Source organism: Dryobates pubescens, chromosome 4, assembly GCF_014839835.1.
Source record: "Dryobates pubescens isolate bDryPub1 chromosome 4, bDryPub1.pri, whole genome shotgun sequence".
In the NCBI taxonomy this organism is placed as follows: Eukaryota; Metazoa; Chordata; class Aves; order Piciformes; family Picidae; genus Dryobates; species Dryobates pubescens.
In genome coordinates, this window is record NC_071615.1 from 39,355,403 (window position 1) to 39,379,099 (window position 23,697).

A 23,697-nucleotide genomic window follows, 5' to 3' on the forward strand; every position below is an offset into this window, starting at 1 on the left:
ACTTTGTTACTTTATTGGAACAGGCTGCCTGGAGAGGTCGTGGAGCCTTCCTTCACTGCAACCTGCCTGGACAGGTTCCTGTGCAACCTGCTCTAGCAGAGGGGTTGGACTAGATGATATTCAGAGGTCCCTTCCGACCTTTCCCATTCTGTGACTGTGTTGCAACCACTTGGCTGAAGCCCACTAAAAAAACCCAAATGGCTTTTCTGTGGTTGAATCATTCAGTCCTATGTAAACTGTAATTTAAAGCTGGTGCTGTTATGAAAGTGCTACTGTATGAAGGAGTTTTTTCCTGTTCTGTTCACTGATGCAGAGCAGAGCTTTTTGTAAAACACTCCCTGACTTTTAAGTAATCACTACTTCATTACTTACCTGACTTTTTAAAATGTCACTGCATTCAGAAAGCTTTTGTTGGTGACAAGCTGCTGAGATATCCTGCAGGAGAGCTCTCACTGTCTGTGGTAACTCCTTGTAGGGGTAGGATTTGGTAATTAAGAAATACTCTCAGTTTGAAACTGGATGGGAATTTTCCATCAGGATGAGCTGTTTGGCTTTGATTGCATCTGTTGCTCATTTGGAGAAGGAAAAAGGGTGTCATGACAGCAGAAGGTAGCTGAATAAAGTGCTGGTATTTGAAGAAGGAAATGAGAGTTCTTTTTTAACTCCAGAAATGGATGTCTGCAGTCATTTTTTGTTTGTTCTTTTTTCTTTTTTTTTTTTTTTTTTTGTGATGAGGGTCAATTTGTAAAGTAGCTGTTGCTGGAAGGCTTTTTTGCTGTGAATGAAGCTGCCCTTTGCTGTCTAGTCTCTTTTTTCTTATCACCCGTGTTGTGATTGCTAACTACATGTTAAGAAAACATGCCAAAAATAGACTTCATGGCCATTTTTAGACTTCCAAGAGGTAAATATGTTCATATCTTTAATTGCTGGGTTTTAGGCTTCTGTGGTCAAATCTTCCAGCACTTAAGATGGTGGGACTTGTCATTTTTTTTTCTCAAGCTACTTGTTTCCTCTTATAATTAGTAGTGAAAATGGCAAGGTCTTCAAGCAGCCTTTTTTCCCTGTTTGCCCTTAGTCAGCTTCATCGAGAATGTCTGAACTTGAAATATATTTCTTCTTTTAGCCAATAGAAAATCTATTGTAATTGTGCTGTGTTCCCTTTCCAGAAGGAAAACAGGAAACTTTCTCATCCTTTTATTATTTGCATGAGTAATAGTCTTTCTAAGCTAAAAAATGAACTGCAACTCTATGGAGCTTGGTCTGAAGATGTGAATGAGCAGGCTCTTGTCAGCCTGTTGAGATCAGCAAGTCTGTGATCCAGTAATTCCTGTGGGTCTCAGGCCTTTAACAAGCACTTCTATTTTTACACACACATTTGGAGCAAACTGGCCTTGTCTCCCCGAGTGGGGTTATATTCCATGTACTTGAGTCCTTAAGTGAAATTCCAAGTGATCAGTGAAATGGCACTGCTTTGCTTCAGGAGAGATTTTTACATGACTAATTTGCTATTAATTATAGTGGGACTTCTTGAGAAATAAGAAATTAAACTGTCAGCCAATGTTTGTCTCTACCTGTTATCACTGCCTATGGCTCAGATTTTTTTCTTAATTCTTTTTTTTCCTCCCTTGTCTGACCCACAGCTACTGCTGTTTCTCAAAGCCTTTACTGAGACAGAACAGACAAAGCTGGCAATGCTTTCTGGCATCCTGTTAGCTAATGGGACTCTTCCTGCCACAATTTTAACAAGCCTCTTCACTGACAACATAGTCAAAGAAGGTAACTTTCTATATTTTCTTTTATGAGCTTTAATAGGAGATGCATTGCAACACGTTTTAGAAACCCGTAAGTGTGCAACAAAAATCAGTATTTCAAAGTAGAAGCATTATACAGACAGCAATGGCCAACATACTTGTGTGAAATCTAATCAAAGGGCAGTCAAAAATACGAAAAAGCAACGAAAAGGAAACAAACACAAAGCATTTGTGTTTTTTGGAAGTTACCCATGTGAGTAAAAACTTGCAGAATGGATCTATTATTGTGATACTATACAAGTGTGAAATAGAATGGCTGTTCCTGAGGCATGTCTACTAACAGTTTTTCATGCATCATTAGTGTCTTTTGCATGTGATTGTGCAGTGGAAGAGAAAGCCCCTGCAGGCCAACAGGATAGTATAGAAGGCTAAAAATACATTGAAGCTCCCATTTTACCTTCACACCAGCAGTGATCAGTGATTGATATGATTTCCCATTGACTTGTATTTGCCCTATGACAAGTAACTGTTGTTTCATTATTAGGAATAGAACATCAACATTTAGGGAGCTTTTATTAGCTGTTTATTTAGAGGCATCTATCTTGGAGTCCTGGTTTTCCAGGTTCTTGCTCAATCATGTCTTTCTCTGCCACTTACCATCTACCTGGAACGATTGCAAATGCCGTTTTCGTGCCTTCTTTTTGTTATCAGTTACAATGTATTCTCCCTTTTTAACACCACCAACAGAAAATGCTAACTTTGTTCTCATTTGCAGCACCCTAACCATTGCATCTCTTTTTTGCCTAAATGCTTCAGAAAGAAAAGGCGCAGCTGCAGCATTGCTCTGTCATCACCCACAGCTTTTGGAATCAGAATTAAACCAGGAGAAAATTCATGCAAAAAAACCCATTAATCCATGTCTTTGGCTGATTGCCTGCAATGTTTTTAGATCAAAGCCTGGTCCTGGTTATGGGAAGACAAGAGGCATCTGAAAAACTCAAATTTTTAAAATTCAAGTAATTTTGTTATATTTTTTAATTTAATATTTAGGCAATACAATTGTGACAAGTTCCAGAATGAATAATTTGTATTATGAACTTATGTTTCTAGGAATCCTAAGGTTTTATCAGGAGCTTACATATACTTGCAATTTTTGGGTTATGCATCATGAAAATGTACCTCTGTCAGCATTTAAGGAAAAGATTATTCAATCAGTTTTCTGGAATAGATCTGCTATGGAGGAATAATTAAAGATGCAAGGATAATTGCAAAACAGGAAAAAGAACAAGGCTTAAAACGGGCAAATCATAGAAGAATAAGCTGGATACTTTATTTGATTTGCCAAGCAGTGCTGCAGGCAGGTGAGGTTAGAATACGTGAGGAAGTATGAGCTGAGGGAGTTGCTGATCAGTGTGGGCATTGCAACAAGAATTGGAAGTGAGCTAAGGGTAGATTGTGTGGACAGATCTGTCAAGGTGGAGGGAAAATACCCAGTTCATGTTAGGATTACCCTTTTTCAGTGTTGTCATTACTTCTACTGTGATAGATGGAAAAATATCTTTGGGTGATGGCTGATGCATTTCTAGCAGAGAGAACAGTGTATGGAGCAGTGGAACCTCAGCTTGTACCCTTGTCACTCATTCTAAAAAAAAAACCCAGTGCAAATGCAAAGAGCAGCTAATGGGATTAATCAGCAAAATGAGTGGTTGAAGGGGAAGGGGGGGGGAAAAAAGAGCTGAAGAGCTATGTAAAGGAAAAGATAGTGACAGCACATGAATAGAGTATAAGAACTGGCCAATAAAAAATCTGTGCTGTAGAGGTAAGTTTGAAATCATATGTGGGTGGTGAAGCCCTAGAACAACCTCCCTCTAATAGCAGTGCTGGCATAAAACATAAGCATATGTTGGATGTGCTAAACTGGTTTCAGGTTTAGCAGTTCCAGGTGGAAGTTATGCTTAGATTCCCTGTTGGTTGACCAGCCTTTGTCAGTTTGGACTAGGCAGCCTGCAATATTGAAGATTGCTGCTGATTTCACAGAGAACCTGCTAAAGAATGTGTAAAACAAGCCCAAAGTAGCATTTGTAGGTCCCTCTTGATGTGACGTTGTGCATCCGTGGTTCCATTTAGTTCCTTCTTTAAGGATCATGCCTTATGACTAAGCTTTTATAAAAGAGTTGCCAAAACTTTCATAACAGTCAAGATGTGTAATAAAAATGTTAATGAAATTTACACTGCTCTGGGAGTAATTGCTTCTGTTCTGGTCTGATGACTCATTTAGTCACTGCATCCTAGAAATAAAAAGAAGGGATATCTATCTGTGAAGTAGCTAAGAATGATGTACCTACTTCCTACCAATATCTAACTGTAAGAGCTTCAGGATTGTTTGAAGGTGAAACGGCAAATTGGCTGTAATAGTGTGTCATTATTATGACCCTCAATAGCACTGTAAATGTTGATAGGAGTGTAGTGTGGAGAAATTATCTGGCCTGCAGGGGACCTTCCTTAAGGATGAGCTGTCTCTCCATCTTGGAGACCTTTCAGCGTTCTTCAGCTCCCTGCACTTAGCACTCACAGCCAAGAAGCTGAAACAAAGCTGTGGTGGTGCTGCTCTAGGAACACATGCTGGAGGGAAATAGGTGGTGTGGGGCTAATGGTGTCAGCTCCCCTGGGAAAGCTACAGCTAGTCGAGGTACAATTTAATTTAATGCACGAAGTTGTGCCTTCAGGAAGGAATTTTTCCACTTCAAGCTGGTGTTTGTTCCTGGTCCAACTAGCTACTAAATGCCTTCTGGGAGAATGGGGTACAATCTTGAAGTTGCATAGCTATTTAACTGTATTCTAGGACTTTCAAAAGCTCTTTGAAGAAATTTTTTTTTCCTAGTTCTCATTCCTGAGTGGCCTTTGTTATATTGTGCCTTCATTTCCTAGCTGATGTAACATGCTATTTTTCCTTTTACACTGAACTTGGTCTGTAAATTGGGGAAGTAAGAAAAAATAATTGCAAGGAAAATATTTGAACAATGGAATGGAGATGGGCAATACAGAATGAAAAGATTTTCAAACAGTCTAGCATACTTCAGAAGATTAGAACTGCACTAAAGGAAAAGAGCAGTTCAGCTCTACCTAGTTGGTCCCATTGTCATAAATGTATTTTAATTCCATATTCCTCTGGTCATTTTGTCACCTTGTAATTCTCATAACCATCTCTAATTCATGTTGAAAATTACTGAAGCATGTTTTGTGTTTTTCCTCAAAAAGGGATTGCAGCCTCCTTTGCTGTAAAGCTTTTTAAAGCATGGATGGCAGAGAAAGATGCCAATTCTGTTACCTCTGCTTTAAGAAAAGCCAACCTCGATAAGAGATTGCTAGTAAGTACAATCTGTTTTCACTAATCCTTACCTCTCCTTGGGAAAGAAAAGGAAATAAAATGCAGGTAGTTTGGTGTAAGTACATTAACTCCTTCTAACGCTCTCTGAGCACTTTCTGAATATTTTGAATCAGAACAATATTGTTGTGACTGTAGCACTGGGAGCAGATGTTGCTCAGTTAGAGGGTAGAAGGACTCTGCAGAGGGACCTTGACCGACTGGACAGGTGGGCGGAGGCCAACGGGATGGCATTCAACAAGTCCCAGTGCCGCGTGCTGCACTTTGGCCACAGCAACCCCATGCAGAGCTACAGGCTGGGGTCAGAGTGGCTGGAGAGCTGCCACACAGAGAGGGACCTGGGGGTACTGATTGACAGTCACCTAAACATGAGCCAGCAGTGTATCCAGGTGGCCAAGAAGGCCAATGGCATCCTGGCCTGCATTAGGAATAGTGTGGCCAGCAGGAGCAGGGAAGTCCCCTGTGCCCCTGTGCTCAGCACTGGTTAGGCCACACCTTGAGTACTGTGTCCAGTTCTGGGCCCCTCAGTTTAAGAAGGACATCGAGACACTTGAACGTGTCCAGAGAAGGGCAACAAGGCTGGGGAGAGGCCTTGAGCACAAGCCCTATGAGGAGAGGCTGAGGGAGCTGGGATTGTTTAGCCTGGAGAAGAGGAGGCTCAGGGGTGACCTCATTGCTCTCTACAACTACCTGAAAGGTGGCTGTGGCCAGGAAGGGGTTGCTGTCTTCTCCCAGGCAACCAGCACCAGAACAAGGGGACACAGTCTCAAGCTGTGCCAGGGGAGGTTTAGGCTCGAGGTGAGGAGAAAGTTCTTCACCAAGAGAGTCATTTGTCATTGGAATGAGCTGCCCAGGGAGGTGGTGGAGTCACCATCCCTGGAGGTGTTCAAGAGGGGATTGGACGTGACACTTGGTGCCATGGTCTAGTCATGAGGTCTGTGGTGACAGGTTGGACTCAATGATCTTTGAGGTCTCTTCCAACCTTAGTGATACTGTGATAGAGGTTCAACAATATGAAATGCCACGTGTTTTTTACATTCTGTCTTTCCTGTACTTAAATGCCCTCTGAAACACTGGATATATGGAGCTTGGGAATTAACAAAATGGGTTGGGTTTTTTCTACCTACTAACAGAACACACCACCAGCAACTGTGCATGAGAACTTTTTTCTTCTTGTTTTACTTCTATAAATAAAATATAAAGGATTCTGATTAGAATTTTTCCAAAGCAACAGTATTAAAATAGTATAGTGAAAGCACAGTAAGCTGATTTTCTGCAGCAGTAACCATCTGGGTAGCATAAATGGTCCTGTAGTGATGACAGCAAGACCCAGTAGGAGCAATGCAGGAAGGCTTTCAGTCTTTGGACTCAGAACCTGTGTTGTGGGTTTGTAGCAACAGTCTGAGGTATTTAGATTATACATGAATGTGCAGCAATGTCATGTGCCTTCCTCTCCCAGTGTCTTTCTGGAGATCAATAGCGTGCTTTAATCCTCAAAAAGATTGCTGCTGTGATAATCCAATCAAATGCTCTACATCCTGTGTAGCACTGCCTGGAGAATTTCAGCTGCATTTCCTGTTTCTACCTCAATAATTTATGATTAAACAGGAATCTTAAGTAAAGCAGCCTCCCCCACCCCTTCAATTTATATTTGGCTTTAAAAGTCCAAGTCTTAAATAATTTGCCATAAAGCTGGGAAATGGGCTAATTACCCTGTTTATTAGGGGGAAAAAAAGCAAACTGCATCTTATTTCTATTTCAAACTTCACTTACAAACTTTCAGCTGTTTCCTCTCATTATGCTGCTATATTAAACAACTATAAAGTATCAGATGATGTCGTCTAGCACAGATGCCTTCATGAAGGTCTTCTCTTAATCTCATTCTCAGTAAACAAACAGATTGAGGGTCTCTCACTTCTTTATTAGAAGAAAAAGGAAAAAAAGTGCTCTCTATCCACACAAATCACTAGCAGACACCAGGAACTGGGTGGGAAGCAAATGCTGTTGAATCTTTGCCAAGATGGGGCATTTGCTGCAGCAATTTTAGCTTTTCTGAGTAACTGGACACTAATAAATCATACTGCTGGAGTTAATGTTAACAGTGCCTAGTGAATTTTGTGATTTTTGTTAAATGATGCATTAGTGGTTGTCATTGCTCAGCTGAGTAGTGACATTGGGCCAGGGTGCCTGGGCAACTTAGGCTGGACACACTGGCAGGGCATGGTAATTGTGCATTATGTATAATGGCTTTACCATCTACCCCTTTGGACTTTCTTTCTAACTCTTTGAGTCTCAAAAAGGTACAGTTTCTGAGGACTTTTTAGATCAACATCTGAAGATCATGGCTGTTCCTAAGTACATGCACGTTGTGTGGAGTGGGTGTTAGGGTTTTGTGCATAACTGGCCATCACTTTTCTCCTCCACTCTCATGAAACAGAACAGTGAAACACAACAATGTGAAGGAAGTGCTGACTTTTCCAGTGCTGAGACAAGCATTGACTTTAGGTGCAGTGCCAGGTGGTTCCCACTGTTCATTGTTAAAAGAATGTCCTTTCCATTCTGATAAGAGCCATAGTTGGTTATTTCTTTAACAAAGAGCATTCCTGTCCTTTCAGGAACTGTTTCCAGCCAACCGGCAGAATGTGGACCATTTTGCCAAGTATTTCACTGAAGCAGGTCTAAAAGAGCTCTCAGATTTCCTTAGGGTCCAGCAGTCACTGGGGACTCGTAAAGAACTTCAAAAAGAGCTACAAGAACGTCTGTCTCAGGAATGCCCAATCAAAGAGGTAAAGAGTGGGGTTTTCACAATTTTTACCCAGGTAATCATAGTCAAAGACTTGAATTGACAGTGGGTACAGAGGAACAGATAGGAGCACCTCAAAGAGATTTAATCTGCTTTTATTTGTTCATCAGTTCACTCCTAAAGCAACAAAACATTCTCTGGCTTTGCAAGTCCAACTGAGTTTGGGTTTAGGGTTGGGGAGGGGGGTCGATCAGTTATACTTCATGGGAAAGTATTTTAGTTAACTGCCTTAACTATTAGGTTGGAGGGGAAGGGCAAAACGTCTAGTCAAGTCATAGTAATGTTACTAAACAGAAACATGCTAAATGCTTCCTTTTGTTGTTATTGTTCTAATTTGGTTTTTCTTATTTGTGCTGTTACTTGTAAATGACCACAATTTGATTAATCAGCATTGTTTCTGGTTGATTGGAGACGTTGCTTAAGACAGCGGTTTGTTTCCTGCTCCAGGTAGTCCTTTATGTAAAAGAGGAAATGAAAAGAAATGAGCTGCCAGAGCCAGCAGTGATTGGTCTGCTGTGGACCTGTGTCATGAATGCTGTGGAATGGAACAAGAAAGAAGAGCTGGTTGCAGAGCAAGCCCTCAAACATCTAAAGGTGTGTGCATGGGTGAAGAGGGGAAGGGCTGCTGTGGATTAACAGGACGCATTCACAGTTTTTACCTCTTTGAATCTGGGAGATTTAGTTTGGAGGGATGACACTGAGTGCACCAAGCATTGTGTGTAGTCCCTTCTCCTTTAGTCCAATGAATGCAAAGCTGAGATAGTTCAGATTATGAATGCCCTGAGGCGTACAGTGCAGAGAACCGGGGCAACCAGAGGTGGTCAGTCTGAGTGCCTCTGCATTGTGCTTTCTCAGTGTGCCAGATCCTGAGAGTCTTCTTGCTTTGGGGACAGTTCTAAGCAAATGCCATGCTCAGACCTGACTAGCAAGCCTGCAGTAACTGTCTTTACAATGTTGTTGCCAGAAGGAAAGCTTTGAGAAAATGGTGAGATGGCACCTGTGCTGGCTTTGCACAGAGCTGGTTAGATCAAGGCAGGACTGCTGGGCTCAGAATCTGTGAAATGGCTGTTGCTGATGTTGACTGAGAGGTGGATACTCAGCAACTTGTCAGCTAGCAAGCCAGGCACTGGCTTTGAGAACATGTGTGTTGTATAGTGGTCCAGGTACTGTTCTAGTGGATGAGAGAATGGAATGCATAGGAAGACTGTAGTTTGCAAAGTGACGACAGATTGCAGTGTCACTATTGCACATTGGTACAAAAACTCTGATGACCTTGGAGTGGGGGAAAAAACCCCAAACCCTAAAAACAATGCAGAGGCATCATAGCCAGTGCTGCAGGTGGCATTCCTCACTGAAGCCTGATGGAATTGTGTGGTGCAAGACACTTGAACTGAGAACAGAGCTGGAGAGGCTTTTCAGCAGAAATAGTCCTAAGCTGGTAAACCATGAGCAAGCAAATACTGCCTCTTAGCCAGGGCTGCGAGGATTTGCCTTAGCACAGAACCAATTTGTACTTTATGGCAAAATGGATTTTAAGGTTGATCTGAATTCCTTTCTTGTTCATATTAGATGACTCTACATACTTGGAGTTCCCACGCTGGTTTAGCTTTTACTGCTGTTGTCCTTTTATCTCAATTTAGTTTCCCAATCAGTCATTCTGGTCTCTTGGGATCTTGTGTTGTCTTTGATGGTAAAATTGAATGCCTTGAAGTCTTCTCAAGTGACCCAAATAGCAGTAGAAAGATGAGATCGTTTCCAGGAGGAGGAGAGGCATTGTCTGTCTTATTCTTTTGATGTAAAAATTGACCATATCTCTTTGAGTTGTAAGAGAGTATCCATTGAGATTTGTTGTCTAGTACTGCAGGGCAAATTAACTAACACTTTGTGGAGTATTTGAACATTGGTGTACAAATATTATTGGCTGGATGCTTAATCCTGATCATTTTACTGACCCAAGCTATCAGCTGTGTGTGTAACCCCACTACACTAGGTAAAGCATCTTGCCTATGGAACGTACCCTGTGGTGGGCTTTACTCTCGTGTGGTTGTACCTGACACATCACTCTCATGAAGTACAGTTCTCAAAGCTTGGACATCTGGGTCCCAGTCTCTTTAATTTGTTAGATCTGTTTTTTGTAAGCTGTGTGCACAGCAGCTCTGAAAAGATGTATCAAAGCACAGAATACTGACCTAGTTTACAGCTCCTAACAAGCCTTACTGGGTGGAAGTCTTCCCATTGGAGGTGATGGGCAGCCATGAGACAGTGTATTCAGGCAGTGCAGTACATGTTGTATGTGCCATCTGTATAGCAGGAGGTGATAGGGCAAGCTATTGAACATTGAATCTTGCAGGATAAGCTCCTCGGTGTCCCAGTAACCTCCCTATGACCCTGGGGCTTAGCCCCTAGGCCTCCTCCAGTGCAGACATTCCCTGTGGGTGGTGGAAATCCTTCAGACAGCTGGCCCTGTAGGCAAGACTGTGATGTGAGCTTCATGGCACTGCAACTGCTGACCCGCTGCTACCTAACTTGAGGCAAATGGAAAATAAGGCCACTTAACTCAGCCAGCAATGGGAGGAAGCTAATTTTATGGTTCCTTAGTCAGACACCAGTTAAACATAATTTTGTCTGTACCAGTTGAGCGGTGAGAGAAGAATGTGAAGGGAGTCAATCAGATGTGGCAAAATTAAGGTTTCTTGGGAACTGAAAAGATAGGATTTTTATCATAAATTACTTCACTCAGACAGCAGCACTTCACAAAACTGAGGCTGGGTGTGGGTTCTGCTGAGGCTATTAAATAAACTGCAGGGTATATTGCCCTGCCTCCCTGCATCTTGCCTCCTAAGTACTGGCTGGATGCTTCAAGGGCTAAAAGGAGACAAAGAGGAGGGAGTCTTGCTACCCTAAGCCTGCAGGTTGTTTCTAAACATATGCCTATACCTGCCAGAAGAGGAAACAACTCACCCTCTGATGACTACATCTATTGACTATTTGTTATAGTTATTTTGTAAGGGATTTTTTCCTGAAGTAGTAATTCTGCCTGCTTGGCTGCTCTTGTTACAGGTGCTTTGTGATGTCTTGGATTTCTCTAATAGCTGTTAGTGATTTTGCAAAAGCTGTTCTGGACCAACCTTTCACATTTCAGTTGATTGTCATGTGTTTTAGTATTGTTCCATGGATCAAGTTGAACAAACCCTCAGGTGTTAGGCTCTTAGGGAGAACACCTGAAGTATATAGATGTTGGAACGTGTCCATCAGTGCTGCTGGTGATGGGTGGGTTTTTTCACCTGACCACATTCATTGCCAGCCCTGGTTGCACAGGCTGGAACTCCAATCCCAAGCCATTGCAAATCCAGCTGAAAAATGCCAAACTCAGAGCGTTCAGTGCAAATGATGAAGAAAGTCTGAGCTGATCAGTACAAGAAACATTTAAATAGTGACCTTAATATATATTTGGCTGGGGCCTCTGAAGGATCAAGGGTAGTTTCTCTTCCCTTCAGCTCTGAAAAATGCTCTTAATATTACTTTAAAATGAAAAAATGCAGTCTTAGTTGGACTTGTCAGTGGCTAAAAGGAAAGGAAATTGGAGAGATATAGTATCATAGAATCATAGTATCAGTCAGGGTTGGAAGGGACCACAAGTATCATCTAGTTCCAACCCCCCTGCCATGGGCAGGGACACCCCACACTAGATCAGGCTGGCCAGAGCCTTATCCAGCCTGGGCTTAAACACCTCCAGGGACGGCGCCCCAACCACCTCCCTGGACAACCCATTCCCGGGCTTCACCACTCTCATGGTGAAGAACTTCCTCCTCACGTCCAGCCTGAACCTCCCCACCTCCAGCTTCATTCCATTCCCCCTAGTCCTATCACTGCCTGATATCCTGAGAAGTCCCTCCCCAGCCTTCTTGTAGGCCCCCTTCAGATACTGGAAGGCCACAATTAGGTCACCTCGGAGCCTTCTCTTCTCCAGACTGAACAGCCCCATATAGTTGTAAATGCTGTAGTTTTTGAGGAAGCAATGAACAAGATATATGGTCCTTTAACATAATTTTTATTGTTAAAGTCTGAAATAAGAGGAAAAGATTGCATAACACAAAATGTTTTTGTTTATCTTTTATTATATTCATAAACTCCAGGAAAAGACAGTGGAATGTACTGCTGCTGGCTTGTCAGAATAACTCTGGCAGTTACTGCTGTGCTTTGAAAACATTGGTAGTTACCAGAGCAAAGGTGGTCCTCTGATGGTCATAATGAGAAAAAATACCAACTTGATCACCAGTTAATCTGAAGTTTAATTCCATTTCCTGGGACTTCTGAAACCTCTACTCTCCTTGAGTACTGTGTCCAGTTCTGGGCCCCTCAGTTTAAGAAGGACATTGAGACACTTGAACGTGTCCAGAGAAGGGCAACAAGGCTGGGGAGAGGCCTTGAGCACAGCCCTGTGAGGAGAGGCTGAGGGAGCTGGGATTGTTTAGCCTGGAGAAGAGGAGGCTCAGGGGTAACCTCATTGCCCTCTACAACTACCTGAAAGGTGGCTGTGGCCAGGAAGGGGTTGGTCTCTTCTCCCAGGCAACCAGCACCAGAACAAGGGGACACAGTCTCAAGCTGTGCCAGGGGAGGTTTAGACTCGAGGTGAGGAAAAAGTTCTTCACCGAGTGAGTCGTTTGTCATTGGAATGGGCTGCCCAGCTGTCCCTGGAGGTGTTCAAGAGGAGATTGGACGTGGCACTTGGTGCCATGGTCTAGGCATGAGGTCTATGTTGACAGGTTGGACTCAATGATCCTCGAGGTCTCTTCCAACCTTAGTTACACTGTGATACTGTGAAAATCAGAAATTTGCTTTTTCATACACTTCATCCTCAGATGTTTTAGGAGATGAACATCAGTAAAGCATCACTCCTGAATCAGCAGCATGCCACCTTGTGAAATGTTTGAATAGCAGTGCTGCAAGATGTGGACTTTATAAACTGATCTAGCACAATGCAGTATCTGTAAGCGGTGCTGAATTTTTGCTCACAGAATGCAGCACGTCTTACAAAAGCTTACGGATATTTATGTGCATGCATTTTATGTGTTTTAAGTAAAGGTAATTGGCAAGTGAATCTAATGTCTCCCTGAAATATCTTCAGGGATGACATTCACCATGCATACATTTGAAAAAGTTACTGATTTTTATTTTCAGTATGCTGACATGTATTTTACTTTTTATCTTATTTTCCTTCCAGCAATATGCCCCTCTGCTTGCTGTGTTCAGCACTCAAGGCCAGTCAGAGCTGATTCTTCTCCAGAAGGTGCAGGAGTACTGTTATGACAACATTCACTTCATGAAAGCCTTTCAGAAGATAGTGGTACTCTTTTACAAAGGTAAAAAGCTTTATCTGTTGTGGTATACTGTGTGTGGATTCTTTATGCCAGCCAGTCACCTACCATGTAACAGGAAACAGATGTTCTCTGGGTAGTGCGTATGAGAAGGGTGTGTTGCAGTTGAGGTCTGAAATAGCATGGGCTTTGATAGTTCAAAGGAGCATGTGGCAGCAGGGAAAGCCAAACCAGCCCTTCTCTCTCTCTGTTGTGTTTATCCTGTAGTCAGGAAGCATGATCAGGATCCAAGTACTGTCCACAGTCTGTTCAAGTGCAGTTTAGTCTGTGTGGAAAACCATTCCTAGGAAGACACTCATAAAAATTCCTGGCAGATCGAAAAAGTAGATTAGATTTTAAGAAACCGTCTTAGCAGTAAGACTTTCAGGGTTGGGGTTTGGGGTGGTTTTTTAGTTTGGTTAAGGTTTTCTGTTTGTTTTGTTACTCCCTCCCTGCCAGAAGGAATTTTCCTTACTCTTCTTTCCCTTTTCCTTTCCCTGCCAGTTTCTTGCAGGTGCCATAGTTTGAGAGGTTTAATTTTTATTGGGAAGTTGCCTTCTTTACAAGTTTATTCTGATCGGGTTGTCATAGAGACTAATGATCTTGCACTGCATTTGATGGTTGGGTGCCAAATAGTTTGTTCTGACATTCTTGCTATAAATAGCTGGAGGAGAAAAATCAGCAGGGGTAGAAATCCAATATCAATCTTCGTTCATCATCTTGTGCCCAGGTACATGGTACATGCTCAAGGCAAACAAGTTCAGGCTGTTAAAATCATTTAATGGCTTCAAAAGGCTGAAGTAAGTAAATCACATGGATTTATTTCCATCCTTGTGTCAGTATAGCTTGGTCTCAATGATCAAATGAAAAAGCAATACATTTTGTCCCTCTGCCCTCTAAGTCTACCATTTGTAAACACTATTAATGACTGAGGACAGATTTTAAACTGCAGTCTGCAGCAGGCACTTTATTCAATTTTCTTTGGACAGGAAAATTCACTTTGGGCGTGGGGAATGAGTGCCCTAACTGCTGTGCACTCAGACCACAATGGATGGTTGGTTTCTGATGGCTTCAGAAATAGTCTTGTGTAGGATTCTCTTCAGAATTGTTGTAAATTCATTACTGAGTTAGCCTGCAAGAGCAGCCCTGACACTTCAAATGAAATAAGTTATGAAATTGTATGTAGAACTTAACATGCTCAGAGAAGTTTCCCTCTACTCTGCTCACCCCATATCCTCTTGTTCTCACTTTGGACATGTACTCAGGCAGACAGATTAGGAAGGCTGAGAAGACTTTAGCCTCAGCACTACAGGTGCCACAATATCGTTTAGGATTTGCATATGTCTAGAAGACTGTTTGGAGTTGCCATCCGGCCTGTCAGTGGAAGCTGTGAGTTCAGTGTCCAGAATGTTCAGTACTCACCATGCCCATATTCCTAGCTGGAATATCTTGGACAGGTGTGCCAAAGTGCTTCCCTCTCTGCCATCTGATGGTACAGCTGCCAGCCTTTCCTGTCCCTGTTTAGGCTAAAGCTGGATCTGCTCTGCAGGCTTACTGCTGTCTACTAGCAGCTGCTTGCCTGACTTGACAGCCATGAGCCACAGGGTTCTTCTGAGCACTGGTCACAGGAAGGAAGTCATCAGCTCCTTCTGTTTAAAGCAGCTTTGCAGTTACAGTGGCCATTAGGTGAGAACATGGTACTGTCTTAACCACACAGAAGACTCTGAAGATTCTGGGAACACTAGTCCTCCAGACATGATGTTACTGAACTTTAATGCCTGCCTCTGCTGTATTTCAGTGCTGGTAGATCTCTCCCTGTCCTTCTCTGCAGTTCATAACTATCAACAGTCTTCTGTTTCCTCATAGTCAAGAAAAACAAACCCTCAAGAGCTATTACTTACATTGTCAGTGGTGAGGGAACAGCAGACTCCTGTGTTCCTGTGCTTCAAATGCAACCTCCACAGAATCTGGAGGGATTTCAGGGTACCTAATGAACTTTTTCTGGTTACAGATACAGACATCTGAAGTAGCTATGGATGGGCAGACAGAAGTTCAGTTATCTATTAGTATGAATATGGACACAACTGCTTATTCCTCATTATGATGGAGCACTTCCTGGACATGAAGACAGTGGTGATAGCTGCCAAATGCCACTCATGCTTTGACAGATTTAGTTGTATGACTATTCTCATCAGCATGTCCACATCTTGCATTTAAATCCTTCCCTTATTTCTATCATAAAGTAGCCCGTGGATTACTTTCCTGGGAATTACTTGGGAATAGCTAAACACATTAACAGGAATGGTGAAGGTCATTGGCACCTAGGTGGTCTAGAAAGCCTTGTTGTTGGTTTTTTGTTTATGCTACTTTTCCCCTGGTGAAAGCCCAAGCCCTGTGTTCCTTTATATGATAGCATCTTCTTACTAGCTTGTAGAACTGCAGAAGCAGTTCTGTAGTCAGTTCAAACCTTTTGCTATTTGGGCCAATCCCAGGCACAAATCCAGGCTGGATGCAGAGTGGGTTTAGAGTAGCTCTGAAGAAAGAGACTTGGGTGTATTGAGAAGCTCAACATGAGCCACCAGTGCACTCGTGCAGCCCGGAAGGCAAATCATATCCTAGGCTGCAACAAGAGGAGTGTGGTCAGCAGGTCAAGACTGGATTCTGCCTCTGTACTCTGCTCTTGTGAGATTCTACCTCAAATACGGCATCCAGTTCTGGTGTCCCCATCATAAGAAGAACATAGAACTGTTGGAAGCAAGTCCAGAACAGAGCCACAAAGGTGATCCAAGGACTGGAACACCTCTGCTATGAGGATAGGCTGAGGGAGCTGGGGCTGTTTATCTTAGAGAAGACTCCAGGGGGACCTTATATCATTCCAGTACATGAGGGGATCCTACGGGAAGGCTGGAGAGGGACTTTATGTAAGGGTGTCCAGCAATAGGACAAGGAAGAATGGTTTTAAGCTGAGGGAGAGTAGGTTTAGACTGGATTTTAGGAAGAAGTTCTTGGCTGCTCATGGAGGTTTGGGTTGCCTCATCCCTGGGGGGTGTTCAGGGCCAGGTTGGAAGAAACCTTGAGCAGTGGAGTCTATCTGTGAGGTGTTCCTGCCTATGGCAGGGAGGTTGGAGTAGATGATCTCTAAGGTTACTTACAACCTAAGCCTATGATTCTATGATATTATTATAACATATGTAACCTCTGATTATATTTTTGTGTTCCTGGTAAACTATAGAGAAAAAGAAGCTGACCAGTTCCATACTGATCCTTGACTATAATGTTACTTTTCTGGTTGTCACTTAAAACAACTGCAGCTGTAAATCTGTGAGCCACATTTTGACCAATAATCTAAAAGCTAGTTGCAGAGTAATAACTACTGAAAATTCTCCTGGTGACACCTAAGAGGTTTGCCAGCCTCCTTGCCTGCTTGTGCTTACACCATGTATTGATTTTTCAGCATTTTCAATGTTGCATTTTGTTCCCTCAAGTAAATTCAGCATTGTTGTCATTGGATTACATGTTCTATACCACACTCATTTGCAGAATCTCCTTTCTTCTAGTTTCTGTCCAACCTGGAAATCTCAAATGTGACATCTTGATGCTGTTGAAATTAACAACCATTCCTTTCAGGAGGATCAGAACTTCACCCTTTCAACAGCAGGCAGAAAGCCTCTGTGTACTTGTGCATTAGCAGTCAAGACAACATTTACGAAATGGGGGGAAAAAAGTTAAAACCCCACAAGTACATGTGAAATAATGCTGTGGTTTGCAGCTGCATAACTTGGCCATAGAGATACTCCTCTGCCCTGCAGAGATGTCGTAACCAAGCCATGCAGACAGTCTTCTCAAATGCTGCAAGAATCCTGTGCTTATGAGAACTGAATCTTCAGGTTGCACTTGATACCCAGGTTTTGTTTTTACAATGGGACACAATTATCTTTAACTAGCTTCATTATTCAAGTACTTGCTTTTGGTACTGGATGCAGAATTTTCCCAGCAAAACCCATGAACTCTGTAACTGTACTGTGGGTGACATTCTTTGTATTGAAGGGACCCTTGCCTTAAGGCTTTGTCCTCCCAACTGAGTTAGCTGCAATAGAGTTGAATTTTGCAGACAGATTGACTGTGGTGACAGCTGACAGGGTGTGCTTTTCCCTCAAGTGCCGGTGGCTGTGCAATTTGAGTTGAAAGCAGAAATTCATTAGAACCAGGTGATTTATTACAAACTTAACTTCAAGTAAATTTCCAGTGAGCCCTCCAGTGAAGACATGGGGCTCATCAGTTTCTCTCATCTGCAGCTTCTCCCTTTCATGAGGGACATTGCTGGAGGCACTAGCCATGGCTAGTGTGAGTGGCAGTTGGCTGTTCCTGCAGCAAAGCCAGCTCTCTCAGGCTGGTATCACCTGGGACTGCAGCGAAAATGCTGTGCACACACCCACAGCATTCAGCTTCAGCCATTAAAACATATCTGTAATCAACTTCAATGAGGAATAACTATCTATATACAAAATGAATCATTCCCTTCCTCCTCCTGTCCCCCCCACAGTGTTCCCACTCCTTCAAAGCAACCTAGAGGTATAATTAACTACACCCTGTCCTACATGATTGTTCAATTTAGCATCTCTGTGCTGACAGACTTATCTTCTCTTGTGAGCACTAGAGGCATGAATATATTGCAAATAATATTGCTCAGAAATGAAAAGAGTTGGCAGTTGTCCTTTTTGTAGTTGAATGCATTTTGTTCTTCCCTGTTAGTGTAGGAGGATTATTGCTATGGAGTTATATAGGCAAATTTTTCATCCTTCTGTCTTGAGAACGTTTTCATCTCCAAGTCATACGGTGAGATTGCATGCTGCTGTTATCATGTTTGGAGGTTTGGGAAGGGACAGAGAAGTTCCCTCTACCTCTTTAGCAACAAACCCCTTAAGCTTTCAGTCAGAAAAATAACTCCTGTTACTCTTGGACTGAGCTGTGCATAGTTAAGAGATGCATTCTTGTACAGGATCATAGTACAGACTGTAATACAGCAGTGGTCTTCTGCAGCTTCTTGTATAAAGCAACTTTGTGTCTTTAAATGTCCACAATTCCCAAGAGCTAGTTTGAGCCCCAGGTTGGGGGTTGCTCTACTCTGGGTTGGTTTTTTGTGTTGTGGTTTGGTTTTATTCCATGAAATCTCTCATGATTTTCTCTGGCTAAGAATCACAATGTGTGTCACTCCATGACTATTTCTGCAGGTGTAGTTGTGTGAACTTCAGGACTGTGGTAAACGTAAGCTTTGTCTATGCAGGGGTTAAACTGCAGTTCCATGAGAGTCCACATCAAATGTTTTCACATTTGCTAAATGAATGTCCTGGCTTATTAGATGTTGAAATGCCTTTGAGCTGCTGCTGAAGACTCATGAAGAGTATTCAATGCAAAAGGTTTGAAACCTCCTCCTTAGCTCTGGTGTTTTGCTTGCATTGAAGAGTTTGCTGTGATGCGTTGTGATTTCAGCAAGATGGGACTTTCAGGTGCCATTCACTAAGCACGACTCTCACAGCTACTGAAAAAAGCCCAGAGCCAGCACAGTCTTGTTTTCCCTGCATTTTTAGCTTACTGCCAGTTGCAGTGAGCTGCAGAAGAGGTTTTATTTTGGAAAAGTGTCTGACTTAAGGTAGCTTTCAGCCACATGCACTCACTGACTTCCAGTTTTTCAGGATGACTTTCACAGTCAGTTACTGTTGGATGTCTTGGGATAGTTCTGGTTAAGTTCAGATGTATCCGTGGTTGCTTCCATCTGTTTGTTATTCAAAAGCATATGTGAAATGTGTCTACTTTGTCTCATCAGATGCTTTGGGGTTGTGCTGTCATTTATTTCAGTTTGCCTTCTTCCCTTCCCTGCCACATTTGTTATGACCTTTAGGCTGAATCAGAAGGTGACAGTCAGGGTCAGTGCTGCAGCAGGCGAGTGCGAAAGGGGTAGGATGGCACTAAGGAGTTCAAGGAAGCAGTGAAGAGCTCAACATAAATGTGTTAATTTTGCAGAGCAAGGGAAGGTAGTTTGTTCACAGACAAAATGAATGGAAATTCTAATGAGATGTAGAAAGCTGGTTTTAGTCCTTTTATAGAACAAATACAGTTTGGGGGTTTTTGGTTTGATTGTTTGGCTTTTGGGGTTGGATTTTTTTGTGTGTCTTTGCCTCTTGCATTACCTAACTTCCAAAATGCCATTATGGATCCCAGATTTTGTCTCCACTGCCATCAATTACACAGTTATTTGACTTGGCTGGATTGTAGGAGCTTTGTTCCTGGGGCTAAAGGTCTGTTGCTAGACCTAAATTTGCATCTGTCAGAAATAAGTGTCCTTGCTGTTTATTAAGATGTCTTTATTCTGGATCTCACTGACAGCTGGTTTATTCTTGATGCTTGACATCAAAATGTCAGCTGTGCTGTCCATCTGAGCCAGTCCCTTAAATGGGTGGTCTGAATAATGACCTTAAAACTCATTAGCTAAGAACAATAAAAAAGCTTGAGGGAAAATGACTGCAGAAAGTCCCCACTGGCTGTCTTTTAACTGTTCAATTAGGAGGTGTCTCTCACTACAGATTTCTAGACCCATGACATGGTTCTGTGAAGCAACAGCAAAAAAAGCATGGTATTTCTTCTTGTGGTAACTTCTAAGATGTTTTTCAATACATCATGTAAGATGTTGGGATAAAAAGATGATGAATAGAGAACTCTCCTTTACAGAAGCAAAATATTTGGTACTTCAAGCCTAATATATTACACATGTTCTCACATCTGGAATCCCTTCTAGGCACCAGATATGCTGTAGTTGTAGCCTAATACAGTTTATGCAAAGCTTGTTCCACTCTGATCCTATGAAGTTATTTTATGCTGCCTTTAAAATAAAGTAACATTTCTTCTTTCATGTTCAAAATCTTCTAACCTCTAAAAAAGAATGTGTTTTTGTTACAAACCCTGATTTGTATTTCAGCTGATGTTCTGAGTGAAGAAGCTATCCTCAAGTGGTATAAAGAAGCTCACGTTGCTAAAGGCAAAAGTGTTTTTCTTGACCAGATGAAGAAATTTGTGGAGTGGCTGCAAAATGCTGAAGAAGGTATGAGTTCATTTAAAGAACCATGGTAGTCTCTTTGCAAATCACATGTCTTCTTTCAGATTTTAACTGCACCAGGCATAAAGTATACAGACCTTGCATAGAAAACAGTAGGCACGACTCCTCCAGACTGTTTCCAGCCATGCCTGAGCCTAAACAAGACTTTCTGCTTTTTAATGCTTGTGGTGTGTCCTTACAAAGCCCTTAAGCCACCAGGTACCACTTGCTTGCAGATAAACTCTTGAAGTTCCTGCAGAGAGGAACGCTGCACTGATGACAGCATGAAGTACCTTGGTATTAGCATGAGTGACCTAACAGTTTCCTGTATCAGTGTCTTTCTGCTGTTGCCATCTGTGCTGGGGATCTTAACACAGCATAAACCTGCCTGTGCCACTGCAGCTGAAACTGCTTGTAGCTGAGTGATCAAGCTAAGATATGTGGTCTATATGTACTGCTCTAACAGAGCTGCTGGGGAGGGAACTGGCCTTTGCAGTCCATAACATTTTTTTCTCATGTTCTGTATAGGAAGTTACTTTTGTTTATACTGAATAGGTAAGTTGTCTTTTTTGCCTTGAAAAGCAATTCCAAGTCAGTTGGAAAGATCAAACCATGTGTAATAGATGGAGATATAATTATTAATGTTCATTTGCATCTATTTAATGTAACATTGATTTTAGAAATTTGGAGAGAAAATGTAGTAATGTGAAGGGGCAGATAGGACTTTGCAGCAGCTCACATGTGCAGGTAGCAGTATAAAAGTGGTAGCTCCTGTCACATTTGACCCTTTGGACTTGCAATCTTGCTCTAATTAAGCTTTTTTTTTTTCCTCTTTCAATCTTCTGCTTGCATGCCTTTCTGTAGCTCTTCAGTTTTATCACTTCCTGCATGTCCCCTCTGCCAGATGCCCTTAATTACGAAGTCCAGTACAAACGGAGACAAAATGTTGCTGTAAGAACACGCAGACCATGTTTGCTCTGGGAAATGTGATCTGCGTGTAATCCTTGTTGGCAGCAAGCCCTTTGCTCTCAGGTGAACACAGACAGAAATACAGTATGATGGAAAGTAGCTTTTGTTGACAAAACCTCCCTTGTGTATTCCTATTTCTAAACTTATTTCTCCTGCTTCTACTTCTAAATTGCTTTTAGCTGATGCTACACAAATCATAAAGAATTTCACTTGTGCAGATTTTATACCTGCTGTAGGGTAACACCACATATGCCATTCTAGATGGGCTGGAGGATGATGATGATTTGTATTTACAGAGCAAATAGTTTAAAGGCTGCTTCCTGGATGATGGCAGTACAACCTGCTCATGGAGATTAGAGGAGTAAGCAAGTAATGCTGACCCTTTATTAAACTCATCTCAGCTACACATTGCATGGCTCTGCAGATGAGAGACTTGAGTTAAAACTCTAGTGACAGATCTGTGAATGAGGAGCTTTATCATGGAGAGTAACAAGAATAGATCTTGGTCCTCTGAAGCTGTGTGTTTCTTTCTGGCTTGCTCTGCTTAATCTGCCAACCTTTTCTAGGAATGACTGGAGGTGATGAAAATCTTCATTTGAGTTTTGGAAGGACATCTTGTTATTTTTATAGAACTACTCACATTGCTGTCCTTGTGCCACACTCATGAAATGTTTTACTTTCTTCTCTTCTAGAGTCGGAGTCTGAAGGGGAGGAGAACTGAGACGGTTAAACAAAGCACAGTCTCAATCTAGGTTAATGCCAAAAGCGCTTGGGAATGCCCTACTGTTCAAGCAAAGAGGCTTTACTTCAGTGTCATACAGAAAACTATAGGCTAGGCTTTCCTTTTGTTTAGAAGAATAAAGGTTTTTAATGGAGCCCTGAGGCATTAGATGCTTTTCTTGGGACTCTACCTCTGGCTCATTGTACACTAACTTAGGCAAAGACATTCAGCAAGGAGCCATATAGAAAAAAAAAAAGTGAAGTGAAATATTTATGGACTCCTTTTTATTAACAGTCTTTTTCAGGTACTATGGTATATGAACACTCCAATTTCTGTTTCTAGAACTGTTTGGTCTGTGTTTGTAGCTCAATATTGGCTTGTGTATGTGATTTGACACCACCACATTTTTTTGAATAAATGGCTTTTGTATCTTAGTTTCATGCTGTTTGAGTGTTCTCTAAACCCACCCAGCCCACAGCACTTCTGCCTCTCTCTAGTGGGACTGGGAAGAGAAAATACAACAAAGGGGTTGAGACAAAGGACAGAGAGGGCTCACTCCCACCAATTATGGTCATGGGCAAAAGACAGACTCAGCCTGGGGCAACAGTCAGTTTAAACAAAACAACCACCACCAATTTACCAGCTGAATAAGAGTAGGACAGGAATAAATACAATTAGGTCTTAGAAAACACACCCTCCTCTCCCTTCTTCCCTCAGCTCAGCTTTGTTCCCAGTTCTTCCAGCTCTCTACCTCTTCCCTCACAGCAGTGCAAGGGGGCAGAGAACGGGAGTTGCGGTCAGTCTATCATCCTGTGTTGTATCTGCAGCTCTTTCCTAATCAGGGGGAAAAGCAGCTGCAGTGTGGTGTCCCTCCCATGGGGGACAGTCCTCCACAAACTTCTCTTCCATAGGGTGCAATCCTATCTGTGACAGATTGCTCCAGTGTTAGCTTCCATTAAGAGTCACATCCTTCTTCAAGAACAGTTCTCTGCTCCAGCATGAAGTCCTCCATGGGCCACAGATACCCTCTGTGGGCTGCAGGGTCCCAGCCTGACATTTCCAAAATAGAACTGTTGGTCCCTGGCTGACCTGTCTGCATGGTTGGTTGTCTCACATATCCCACTCCTCTCCAAAACAGAACTCATCCAACAGGTCCCCAACAGGCCCCACTTAAATGTGTTATCCTAGAGGCACTGATTGGCTTGGCCAAGAGGTGGGCCCAACTTGATCCTGGGGGGAGCGTCTCAAAGCTTCTTAGAAGAACCATACCAGTAGCCTTCTTAACCACTGCCTGCTAGATACATACCCATTTGGTTTGTCATTTTTACAACTTTCCAAGTGAAAATTACACAAGAATGTCACTAAACTGTTCTCATACTTCTTAAATAGCATCCACAGTTAAGTGGGACCACTGTCTTAATCCTTATTCCCATACAACCTGAGATAGATGAAGCACATTCCACAGAAAATCTTGATTCGGTCAGTTAAAGAGAGAAAATGTACAGGAACAAGTCTGCTGTTTGCATGTACAAAATTGATTCAAATGGTTAAGTAGAATAATATACTCTGCTCAGTTCAGATATTGGTGGTGGCTAAATTTTGCAAGGTAAACCCGTCTCAT

General features: G+C 42.3%; 1 protein-coding gene across 3 annotated transcripts in view; it reads left to right on the forward strand.

Moving 5' to 3' along the window:
• BZW2 (basic leucine zipper and W2 domains 2) overlaps window positions 1–22,367 on the forward strand; it is a 57,331-nt gene extending 34,964 nt beyond the window's left edge. For all 3 annotated transcript variants that reach the window (XM_054161150.1, XM_054161151.1, XM_054161148.1), the window contains exons 6-12: window positions 1,641–1,776; window positions 5,010–5,119; window positions 7,752–7,922; window positions 8,387–8,533; window positions 13,164–13,302; window positions 20,270–20,392; window positions 22,048–22,367. In XM_054161150.1, the coding sequence (XP_054017125.1) occupies window positions 1,641–1,776; window positions 5,010–5,119; window positions 7,752–7,922; window positions 8,387–8,533; window positions 13,164–13,302; window positions 20,270–20,392; window positions 22,048–22,076 (855 nt within the window). In that variant the 3' untranslated portion in view covers window positions 22,077–22,367. The remainder of the gene's footprint in view (window positions 1–1,640; window positions 1,777–5,009; window positions 5,120–7,751; window positions 7,923–8,386; window positions 8,534–13,163; window positions 13,303–20,269; window positions 20,393–22,047) is intronic.
• Window positions 22,368–23,697: the final 1,330 nt, after the last annotated feature.